This window comes from Cucumis melo, chromosome 5 (assembly GCF_025177605.1).
Source record: "Cucumis melo cultivar AY chromosome 5, USDA_Cmelo_AY_1.0, whole genome shotgun sequence".
Classification (NCBI taxonomy): domain Eukaryota; kingdom Viridiplantae; phylum Streptophyta; class Magnoliopsida; order Cucurbitales; family Cucurbitaceae; genus Cucumis; species Cucumis melo.
Genome location: NC_066861.1, coordinates 2,851,732 through 2,864,423, shown reverse-complemented (window position 1 = coordinate 2,864,423; position 12,692 = coordinate 2,851,732). Strand labels below are relative to the sequence as shown.

The following is a 12,692-nucleotide window of genomic DNA, read 5'->3' as shown; positions in this document are numbered from 1 at the left end:
TTTGTTTTCTAAAAGAAACTCAAATGTATTAGTTCTCGTCATCTATGTTACATACAACTTCGTAAAAACTTAAAACATTCAAATCCGACAAGTCGATAAGTGGTAGAATTGATCGACACATTGGCAAATGCCTCATAGAAGAATATTTTGGAAATACGATTTTCTTTCGGAAGATTTCATGAAAAAAAATCGATCTATCACTATACTGTCTAATAGTCTATATATAATAGACTATCTTAATAATTTATCCCTTGATAGATTCTATCCTCAATCACTAATAGACATCAATCGCTGGTAAATTATTTACATGTCTATTCCTAATAGACTATTTACAAAGATTCACAACTTATCAACCACTTTTACGTATATTGTTTAGGATTCTTTTTAATGTATTTTATTGATGGACCACTACTATATTTATTAATATTAATGAAAACCTTTTATTATCAATAGACTATTTTTATATCTATTAACAATAATTTTTGCATAAACTCACAATACAACCTTAATGTCGCCTAACCCCCAACCTAAAGTCACTTGGTCAGGACGCACACCGATCATCTCACCTACCACATGACCTCCAAACTTTGGCCGCCCACTTGCACTTCCTCAATCGATATGCATAGGCCGCATAGCAACATCTCAAGGCTTATAATACCACCTAGTGGCCTCCTAGCATCATCCATTCTGACCACCCAACAGTTAGTTTTATTTCCTTCCCTCACGTAACCTAATTCACATTTCTTAACATTATATTTTACTGTTTTCTCAACAATAGCAACAACAACACATTTATAAAGCATCTAAAAAAGTACCCAATACTTGAAAGAATTCAAGATCAAGAGTTCACAATTCATCTAACCCAAGGATAGCTATAATAATGTTCCCTTATCTTTGTAACGTTGTAAAGTTTGTTTTAACGTTCTTCACCAACTTTTTTTAAATTTAGAAAAGATATATAAACATAGAAAAACAGTATTAAAAAAGTAAAAGAAAATATCGAATCATATATGCAAGACATTCAATTAGATAATGTTCTATATCTCCTTAATGTAACATGGGCAAGAATGGTACCAAGTGGCAGATCACAGTTGGGCCAACAACACACACATAGCCACTGCCAAGTATGAACAATATAATGCTAGGGTCCTCCTTCGTCCTTGGGCATGATCAATAGGGACAAAATGAGATCCACTATCAACTCTTGTGGGTCTATCAGTTTATAATGTACAAACCCATATTTCTAAAACAAATCAAATCCTAATAACATATATGAAAATATATAACTCTCTAATTTAGAGACCAATAGTTGTTCAATCACACGACACACACCTAATTGGGAGCAACAACGGTACTTTGTGATTAATAATGAATTGGACCTTTTCATTCACTGATTGAAATCAAAGGCATTATAAAAACACAACTTATATATATATCAAATATTTGAGTTTATAAATAAAACATAAATGCAATGTAAAAAAATTGGTTAGGGCTCAACATGGCCCAAAAGGATACTGATTAGATTCACTATTCAGTAGATATAAAGGCATGGTTTTAAATCTGATCAAATCCTAAAATATTATTGTATCCAAATCATGGGACAAAAAATTGCTCAATCACACCTAAAGGGGACAACACTTCCTCCATTTGATTGTTAATTTATGTCTTGTTAAACACACACAAAGTTAGGCAGATTTTTCCTCATCAATGTCTCAAAATCTATCTATATTGATTGAAATCAATATGATGTTATGACCTAAGACAAATCATAGTTATTATATCAAAATTCTCACTAATATATATATATATATATATAAATATAAATATTTCACAGAGAGGTCTGATCTAAATTAAAAAGTCTACAGTTTCCTTTTTAAAAATATCCATAATTTTCTAATTCAAGTATGGAAGTATTGTTTTTTTTTTTAGATAATGAAGAGTTGTGTTGATTTGAAGGATATGATTTTTAATTAACATGAAAGGAAAGTAAAGCAAAGATTTTGAATATCAAAAGACAAAAGAGTTGAAGGGTTATCGTTGATTTTCCTATTTTAATTCATTAAGTCATACAAATGTTTTATATGGGATGTTGTGTGTCAATGATATTTAAATCTAAACACTATTTTTTGAATTCTTTTTCTAAAAATAATGTTTTCTTATTCGAACTTAATTGATATAATTACTCTCTTAAAAGACAAGAAGGTTTTATAGGTTAGGAAGCTGTTGAATATTAGACATATTCATGATTAAACTTTCATTATCAAACCTCCTAAGTACTCTTTTCTTCATACAATATTTTGTAGGTCCAATTAAACAACCTACAATCTCTCTAATTATTAAACATTAACTTAATATACGTTCAATGATCATCCAATATATATATATATATATATTTATTGAAAAAATAAAAAATAGTAATTGAAAAACAGGCGAAGTGGTAGGTCGTACGAGTGAGTATGATCGGCTGAAACGTCGAACTGACTGACCAAAACCAATCAAACTGAAGATAATCGATCGAAGATAAGAAAAGGTTCGATCGGTATCAATTTGGACGACATTTTTTAAAAATTTTCTAAGACTTGAACTAACTTAAACAGATCAATGGTCGATTTGTACTCTTTTATAGGCAAGGTTAAACATTTACTAACCTATATCAGTTTGGGTTGAAAATTCGACACCAACATACACCGATTGACCGATGCTCACTTCTAGTAAGTAGGCTGGCCGGGTTGGTGTTAATTGAGCTTGGCTTCTAGCATCTTAGGAATAGAATTTATTTTGTAATTGAATTCTGACAAATCATGTGTATGCTTCTAGTAGTAGTATAGTATCTGCTCTATCTATATGTATATAGAAAAATAAATTTGGGCTTTCCAACTTAAAAAAGAAAGACATTTACTATATATTTTTTGGTTACCTCAAAAAAAAAAAAAAAGTTAAAAAGCAAATTCTATTTTTTTGTTCTTTTTATGTTTATTTACAAATATTTTTTAGATTCTAAATTTCTTCAGTAATTTTTGAAAATTAAGACATATAAACATCATTTCACGTATAATTTTTAAAACTAAATCCGAGTTAGTATACGTTTAATTCTTAAAATTCAAAAACCATGACTACTAAATTATCTAAAATTTTGATTTGAACTTGAATAAACTTTTTAAACATGTTTAATAGATATATAAATTTTCAGTTTAGCATCCAAAAAAATCTAATAAAATATAAAAAAAAATGTTTAAAATTTAGCATTGTATTAGAGAAATAATTACTTTTGTTTCTAATTAAACCTAAAAAATTTGACGTTGTGAGCGATAGTTATATTTTCAAAAAAATGTTCGATACACCATATTAAATACATAATAGAGATATCATGATCTATTCTATATACTCTTCAAAGTTTAGAAATTACATGCGATAAAAATTGAAACATTACGGGTTAAAATTTTAACCCCTAACATAAAATTTTGAAGTTATAACTATGCGTTAGTTTTAGCGATATTATATGGTTCTAACATTTAAAGTCTATAATATAAACACTGATTCAGAGTTTTATGAGTTAAACTTCTAATTCTATGATACGAAAGTAGCTGTGTCACTATCCATCTCTACTAGTTTTATGCTATTACAAACGTAACTTTACATAATTATCTAACATTCATAACAATAGTAAAAAGCAAGAGGAAGTTAAATTCAGCATCAAAATTTTGAGATAATATTATGTTAGAAGTAAATGTTTGAATTGTAAGAATGAAACTGATGAAACCAATTTGAATATGGAAAAACATATGAGCTGATATGGAAAAACCTTTTCCATCAGTGAGGAAAGGAAATTAATTGAATTGTCTGCAGAATGCAATGAATTGATTGCAAAATAAGGAAATTAGAAACTATGAAGAAAAAAAAAACCATTTTTTTTTTTTTTTTTTTTTTGTAATTCTCAAGTTTTGGTTTGTTGGGATTTATTGGTATCCATCAACCATACCTTACCATCACTGAGGAAATGAAATTTATTAAATTGGATGCAGAAGGGCAATGAATTGATACAGAATAAGGGAAAGAAAAACTAAAAAGAAAACCTTCTCTTTTTAAGTTTTGGTTTAGTTTTCATATTCTAATTGATGTGTAAATTTGAGGTAATTTTTAATTTAGTTTTTAAATTCCACTTCATTTTTTTAAATATTTTAAAAAATATATACAACAAGAAAAAAGGAAATTTATGGTTTCATTACAAACAAACAAAAAAAACAAAAAAAAAAAAGAAGAAAAACTAAAAACTAAAAGAGAAGGTTACATGTTTATAGGCATAATTTAAAAAAGAAATAAAACTAAAAGTTAAGATCCCGTTCGACAATTTTTCTACTACACATCCTCAATGTATACAAAACGAATTGGTTTTAAATTTTAAAAAACAAACCCACATTTAGAAAGATTGTCGATTAAGACAGTAGACACCGTTTCCATCTCTAAATTTAGGGTCTTTCTTTGTTATTAACTTTCTACAAAAAGAAGAAAAAAAATCAAATCGAAATTTAAAAACTAAAAAAAATAGTTTTTAATAAATGACATTTTTAAATATAGTAAAATAGATTAAAATATTTATTCCATCACACACTAATAGACTTCAATTACTGTCTAATAGAAGTATATCAATGTATATCAATACCTATCATTAATAGAATTTGAAATTTTGTTATATATCGTAAATATATCGTCAAATTTACCATTTTTAACCCTTGAAAAATATGCAAATCATAGTAAAAAAAATGAGAGAAGAAGAGTGAAATCTAATATTTAAAGATAAAAAAACGAAAAAGAAAAAAGGTTAGGAAAAGAGAATGAAATAATAAAATATTAAAGGAGGAAATGGAAAGAATAAGAAAAATGTTAAAATTAAGGGGGGAAAAGGACAGGAGTGCCCTCAATTCCATGGTTTTGGATGATGCTGTATGCCTAAGAGCGGGAATCTCATGGGAAGTCGTTTCTGTCCTCTTCCCTTTTAAAATGCCTTCCTCTTTCACTAACTTCTTTTCAACTTCAAAACAAACTCCCAAATTCATTTATAAACCTCACCCCAAAAACAACAAAACACAAAAAACACATACCCCATCACCCACCACCACCACCATGTCCTCCTCCTCCTCCTTTTCTCCCCTTCTTCCTTATCCACCACCAAATTCTTCTTCTTCTTCTTCTTCTTCTTCTTCCTCCCGTCTCTCTTTCCACCCTCATCCTCTTCCTCCTGGTATGTTCCTCCTCTACACTACACAACACCCCCCATGCATATTTTTCTTTCTCCTTTTATCCTTATTATTTCTCTTTCAAATTAAATGAGGTTTTTCCCTCACTAACCTTCTGCTCCTGTTCCTATATTAATCGACACGTCTTTCTTTCTTAGTGGTCGGAGGAGGTTTGATCTCGAAGGAATCACTTTTTTTTTTTTTCTTGTTTTTTCTTTTTCCCGTGAAGTTTGAGAAAAAATAAATAAATAAATAAAAGACATATATTATATGATACATATATTTAAATCTCCAAGTAGTACTTATCAGAATTAAAGTTAGCGGCCATGGATGGAAAATTAGCAAATTTAATTATTAATTGTAATAGACTATATATACCTAATCTAATCTAAGACTACACCTAATCTAATCTAATACATTGATTCAAATGTACATATAATAATATATATGCATTTGTATATATAGGAGGTGGATGTTCATCATTGAAGGTTAAAGACGTCAGAAGATCCAATATCATCAAATGCAATGCCGTTTCCAAGCCCCCCACTCAAGGTATATATCTATTATATCTGCACTGTGCACACACACAAAAAGAAAAAAGGAAAAAGTTCTTTAAATTTATGAAAAATTATATATATATATATATATATATATACACACACACACTAATTTGTCACCAACCCGCAGAGTACAGCGATGTGCTACAAAGTGGTGTGCCAGTTATAAAGTGGCATCAGTTTGTGGAGGATGACATACAATCAGAAACTACTCCTCAAGTACCTTTCTAGTTTCCCCTTCTTCTTCTTCTTCTTCTTCTTCTTCTTCTTCTTCTTCTTCTTCTTCTTCTTTTTCTTTTTTTTTTAACTTAATTACATTTACTAATTAGCATAGATTAGAATTGGTTTTGGGTTAGGGGCATGCATGTAAAAAGGGAATTCATATACTGATGTCAGAGTTATCTGGATCTTTTTGTTTTTGGCTTATGTGTGTGTGTGTGTGTGTATAACTGAAAGTACCTGATCCCCACTCAATAACATTGGCTTACTTGTCCCTCATGCACTTCTTATATTTATACTCTCCATACATAATTTCAACTCTCCCTTTGCATGTGATGGGATTGGCTCGACTCATAGACCTTTCACTTTTCTCTTTTCTATGGAAATAACATTATTACTTCCAAAATGTTACCCTTTTTCAACTTTTACGTTTTCAAAATGTTGAATGGTCTTTTGTTGCTTTTTTTTTCCCCTCTTTTTCTCTCTCCTACGTGGAGTTTTGTCTATTCATCATTGTCTCTTCTCTTTCTCTCTCTTCCTCTTTCGGGTTAAGATACGATTAGTCCTAGGTTTTAAAATGTTACGGTCTGATAGTTGAGTTTTGTTTTAACTTAGTCTATTCGTTTTGAAATTTTATACTTTTAGCTTTGGCTTTTTATTATATGGTCATTTTATTATCGCATTTTAAAAAATAGTCGAATATCTTGAAATTATTTACAAAAATATAACAAAAAAAAATTCATTGAACTCTTTGGTTAGTAAATAGTTGTTGTTTGCTGTGTAAATAATAAATAAAATGACAGGTATTGATATGGAAAGAGATAGAGGAAAGAGTGAAGGAGATAAAGTCAATGCTGAGGTCAATGGACGATGGAGACATAAGCATCTCGGCTTACGACACGGCTTGGGTGGCTCTAATACCCAGCAAAGAAGGAGGAGATCAAGGAGAGGATCAAGAAGAGGTTAAGAAGAAGAATGGTCCTCTATTCCCTTGTTCCCTTGAGTGGATTGCAAAGAATCAATTACAAGATGGGTCTTGGGGTGACAGCCAAATATTCTCAGCTCATGATCGCATTCTTAACACATTGGCTTGTGTTGTAGCTTTGAAATATTGGAATCTCCATCCCCAAAAGTCTCTCAAAGGAATAGCTTTCCTTAACCAAAACATTTCCAAGCTCCAACATGAAAATGCTGAACACATGCCTATTGGCTTTGAGATTGCTTTCCCTTCCCTTCTCCAATTTGCTCAAAAACTTAACCTCCAAATTCTTCCCACACATTCCCCTATCTTACAAGAGATTAACCACCGAAGGAACATCAAGTTGACCAGGTAATAACTACTACTACTACTACACAACCTTCACATTCTATGTACACCAACATATATTCCACCCATCTTTTTGCAATCACACTGTCCAAAAACTCATTAACACAGTAGTTGATAACTGCCAAAAGGATGGAATAGAGAAACACAATAATACAACTTCTTAAAAAAGAGTCGGTCTATCTAAGCAGTGGTTGGACAACCAGGTGGATTGCAAAAGCAAACGAAAAATGAGTACAACGTAACCACAAAATAATATAATATTCATATTGTTATATTCAGTGAATAGTGCTTTAAATGCATGTTGAGCTACATCTATTATTAATTTATAGTGTATTTATGTTTTGAAAAATAGAGGGAATAAAAGTTATATAGGTGGGACTTGGGTGCATGGTAAATAATTAGAAAATTGGGATGTATAGTAGGAGAGAGCACTAAGACATGTGTGCCCAAAACAGGATACCAAAAGAAATAATGCATAAAGTGCCAACAACGCTATTGCATAGCTTAGAAGGAATGGAAGGAATGGAGGGTTTGGATTGGGAAAAGCTTCTCAAATTGCAATGTCAAGATGGCTCTTTCTTGAGTTCTCCTGCCTCCACTGCATTTGCACTCATGCAAACCAACGACCCCAATTGCTTTAAATATTTGGATTCCGTTGTCAACCGCTTTAATGGTGGAGGTAAAAAAATATATATATATATACACAAACCCATTATCCCTCCAATACTTTTAATTTCTTTTTCTTCTTTACACATTAATCAAATAATGTTTCGAATACCCAAACATTGGTCCCACCATTTGATTCTTTGTTTGTGTGATTGTTTGTTTATGCTCTATTCAGTGCCGAACGTGTACCCTGTGGACTTGTTCGAGCACATATGGGCTGTGGACAGACTACAAAGACTTGGGATTTCTAGATTCTTCCGTTCGCAAATAGTTGAGTGTGTAAACTATGTTCGAAGGTACTCTACAAAATCAAAACCAAACTCATAATTAACCAATTAAATTAAATGGGTTGATTTGTGTTGAAATGTTAATATTCTCTATTTTTTTCTGAAAGATATTGGAGTGAGAAAGGAATATGTTGGGCAAGAAATTCGCAATTTCATGATATAGACGATACAGCCATGGGATTCAGACTCCTCAGACTGTACGGCCATGATGTTTCCGCGGGTAAAAAGATAATTAGTAATCATTGATTGAATTTTATTAGAATGATTTAAGAAATGAATTAAGGAATGAATGAATGAATGAATTGTGATTTGATAGATGTGTTTAAGCATTTTGAGAAAGATGGAGAGTTTGTGTGCATTGCGGGGCAGTCCACGCAGGCGGTGACCGGAATGTTCAACCTGTATCGGGCTTCCGATCAGGTAATGTTCCCCGGAGAGAAAATTCTTGAGGAAGCTAAACAATTTTCCTCCAAGTTTCTCCGACAGAAACAGGCCAGTAATGATCTTTTGGACAAGTGGATCATCACTAAGGATTTACCTGGCGAGGTTATACTTCAAAACTCACTCGCCACAAACACACTTCGATATTGATTGAAAATCTTAATATAGATATCAAAGGAAAAAAAAAAACACTTTTGGATCCATGGATATATTAAACCTTTGATTGCAGGTTGGTTACGCTCTCGAAGTTCCATGGTTTGCGAGCTTGCCTCGGATTGAGACTCGTCTCTACATAGAACAGTATGGTGGCAAAGATGATGTTTGGATTGGAAAAACTCTCTACAGGTCTCTATCAACTTTATATTGTTAATCTAATTTTAATGACACTTACATACAAAAAAAAAAGTGGAGTAATTAGTTAAATGTGATTACAACTTCAGGATGTTTAAGGTAAACAATGACACATACTTGGAGCTTGCAAAACTGGACTACAACAACTGCCAACTATTGCATCAAATTGAGTGGGTTGATACTCAAAAGTAAGCAAACATTACTATTACTATTATCATTAATCAGTTTCATTATGTTTAACAAATTGATTGATTGATAATTAATTGTGCTTTTTGATTGGGGGCATAGATGGTACATAGAGAACAGGCTGAGAGATTATGGAATGAGAAGAACGAACCTTTTGTTCTCATATTTTGGTGCAGTGTGTACCATTTTTGAGCCAGAAAGGGCTAAGGAGAGGCTTGCATGGACCAAGACGGCTGCATTGGTCGACGCCATCGAGTCCCATTTCAAGGACGCCAATGCTGACCAACGACGAGCCTTTGTCCAACAATTTACCAACTTGCATGCTGCTCAATCCTATGATAATAATGCATGGTACTTCTCCTTTTCTTGAATCATAATCATACATTAAAAAAAACATTATTTTCCAAATGGTTTTTGCAGAGTACTTGCATAAGATACTGTTTTTAGAGATAATAATTAACTATAGAGCAACATTTTCAAAGAATTGCAAATATAGCAATAAACTCGTATTAGTGGTAGACTCCTAACACTTCATAAGCTTCATGAGCTAGATCTAAATTGCGTTATATCTACTAATATTTGGGCATGTTTGCTATATTTACCGTTGTTTTTTATTATAATAATTATTATTATTTCGACTTTGGGATTTATTTTGCTGTCTTTTTCCACAAGTCTTATACTACATATTTCTTGTTTACCATTATGTGGGAAGTTTGTGGCATCCTATGTCTGTACTTGTGTCAATTTCTTTGTGGATGCTTGTGTTTCAATCCATATTCTTGTACAACACTAGTGGGGATTTTGTTTTATGCTTTGTCACACTGTAAAATAACACTCCACAACACTTTGATATATTATCTTAAACAGTTTGTAAAATAAATGCCTAATTCCTTACCTTGAAATTACCAAAAAAGAAAAAATAATAATAATAACATATGGATCCAATTATATAGCTACAATCTGACATCAAAAGAAAACAGGCATATAAATTAGCAATAAAAACGTCTAGCCTTTATCATATCTACCAACTCCTTTAATTATAGTACTAGACATTATTCCATACCATTATATTCCTATATGTTTGTCTTCTATTGCTTTAGTTTTTCTATGTTCTAAACCTTTCAAAAGGTAAAAAAGAAAGAAAATCTCATACTTTCTTGGTTAAGTGGTTGGTTGAGAGACTAGAATCGAGTTTGAAAAGAGAGAAAAAAGCGAAAGGAAGATGAGGGTTATTATATTGATAATGATAATGAATGAAGATAGAAGAAATGTGATCATCTTTTCGTGTTTGTAAGAATGAATGAGAAGAAGAAGAGTGTGTGAGACAATTATTGGTGGAAAAAAGAAGTCAAGAGTTGATGAGTTAGAAAGAAAGAATAAAGATATGGGTGTTTGAAAAGTCGTTGATTTTGGGATTTGTTTTGACAGGAGATCAAGCAATGTGCAACAAAAAGGAGGACAAGGACTAGTTGGCATTTTGCTTAGAACCCTAACCAATATCTCTTTGGATATACTGGTGTCGCACGGTCTCGACATCACCCACCATTTGCATCAAGCTGTGAGAGTTTATTTTGTTTTTGTTTTCATTCACAACTCCATAATAATGCCATTCAAACACATTATGTTTTTGAATAGTAGTCAATTCCTTCATATCTCATCTTTTCTCAATTTGAAAAAAAATGCACATCACATCATACCCTATCAAAAATTACACATACTGAGTAGACATGAAGTAGATACAAACGCTAAAGTGATATAAATTCCCATCGCAATCATCAACAGAGAGAAATTCTGTTCATTGGCATAGGGCCAAAAGAATGCAGCTAACTAACTTCGAGTATTTTAAATTTTGTATTTGCTACTTGAAAATTAAGTATTAACGTTTTCATTGATTAAAATATAGTGGAAAAAATGGTTGTTTAAATGGCAAGAGGATGGAGATGTGCACAAGGAAGAGGCAGAGTTATTGGTGCAAACAATAATTCTCAACTCAGGCTGTTCAACTTTGGAAGATCTGTTGTCTAATCCTCAATATCTGAAGCTTTCCTACCTCACAAACAAAGTGTGCCATCAACTTGGTCACTTTAAAAAGCACAAGGTTAGTGTCTTATACAGAGGCCCAACCCATTGCACCCCACATAATAAAAACATTATATTCCCCATCCCTTTTTCCCCCTTAATTCATTCATTACAACCACAAATTGACCTTCCTTTGTTTTATTCCTTCAGGTAACCAATGGTGGCATCTACAAGGAGAAAACAGACAACAAAATGCCCCAAGAGATAGAAGAAGACATGAGGAAACTTATGCAATTGGTGATCCAAAATCCCTCAGATAGCAATGATATTATTGACTCACAAATCAAGCACACATTTCTAACGGTAGCAAAAAGTCTGTATTATGCAGCCTATTTCGATCCTTGGACTATCAACTACCACATTGCCAAGGTCCTATTTGAAAAAGTGTTCTAATCCTAGCTAGCCTAGCCACACAGCACAGCCACAGCCATGATGTATTGTCAATTTTTGTATATCCTTTCACCACATGGAACACAGAAACTTTGGTCCATGTTTCGTCTGTCAATAAAAAGAAAACATCATCTCTAAATCCCAAATCATTGCCGCTTTGACAGTGATTTAATGTGAGACAACTCGATCAATTGATATTGATTCGAATTGCTTCTAAACAAATGGGGCTAGTAGTCGATAGGATAAGGTAGATTGTAGGTTGCAGTAATATAAGATAGTGGGGATTTGTTTTGCAAACCACATAGAATTGTTTGGAAGGGGAGTTTCTTTAATTTTTCTGTTGTAATAGTTTTTTCCTGTTTACAGTCTACCTTATGAAACAATGGCAGACAAGGTGTCACATACAAACACGTGAAGTGTTTTGGTTAAATGGAATTTCTCAAAACCTATAAATTCATATATACACATACATTCAGATATATTCTCTAAGATTAGGCTTCCGAATGTGGAAAATAGCATTAACATATACTTGGTATTCCCTCCTGTAAACTTCTTTCCTTTCATTATTACTATTATTAAGTACAATGGAATTAGTACCTCCCAATACACAGGTAGGTTGACTAGGTTTGTGGTTGAGCTTCCATGTGCCTTTTTGATTTGAAGTTTCTCCTGCAAAATGGAGTAGAAAGTCAAAGTATGCACCAGTGGAGAAGGTGCTACTAACAACTGTAGAGCTTAAACTAAGACCGGTTTGTTAACTACCATTTCTATCCACTCACTTTTATATTTTGTTTGTCACATTTCAGGAGTATTTTGGAAATATAAGCCCAAAGTCAAAACTAAAAAGATAGTTTTAAATACTTGTTTTGTGTTTAAAAAGAAAATCGTTTTGTGTTTAAAAAGAAAATTTGAATACCATAAGATTAATTAATTGTGTGAAAAAAAACATAATTTT

The 12,692-nt window shown here is 32.0% G+C and overlaps 1 protein-coding gene across 1 annotated transcript; it reads left to right on the top strand.

The window, feature by feature from the left end:
- Positions 1 to 5,121: 5,121 nt before the first annotated feature.
- On the top strand, positions 5,122 to 12,189 carry LOC103491661 (ent-copalyl diphosphate synthase 1). The gene is made up of 14 exons (XM_008451710.3): positions 5,122 to 5,239; positions 5,700 to 5,786; positions 5,922 to 6,010; positions 6,814 to 7,340; positions 7,793 to 8,016; positions 8,179 to 8,299; positions 8,398 to 8,510; positions 8,607 to 8,836; positions 8,961 to 9,076; positions 9,172 to 9,270; positions 9,371 to 9,619; positions 10,697 to 10,826; positions 11,172 to 11,366; positions 11,498 to 12,189. Exons 1-14 carry the CDS (start codon positions 5,122 to 5,124, stop codon positions 11,738 to 11,740), a joined length of 2,541 nt encoding a protein of 846 aa, XP_008449932.3. The 3' UTR covers positions 11,741 to 12,189.
- Positions 12,190 to 12,692: the final 503 nt, after the last annotated feature.

What these genes read in the sequence shown, in the direction of transcription:
- LOC103491661 (XM_008451710.3), top strand. Translation starts at nt 5,122, where the DNA reads ATGTCCTCCTCCTCCTCCTTTTCTCCCCTTCTTCCTTATCCACCACCA. An exon ending in TTCCAAGCCCCCCACTCAAG is followed by an intron (nt 5,787 to 5,921) that starts GTATATATCTAT and finishes ACCAACCCGCAG; the next exon opens with AGTACAGCGATGTGCTACAA. An exon ending in GTCACTTTAAAAAGCACAAG is followed by an intron (nt 11,367 to 11,497) that starts GTTAGTGTCTTA and finishes TTATTCCTTCAG; the next exon opens with GTAACCAATGGTGGCATCTA.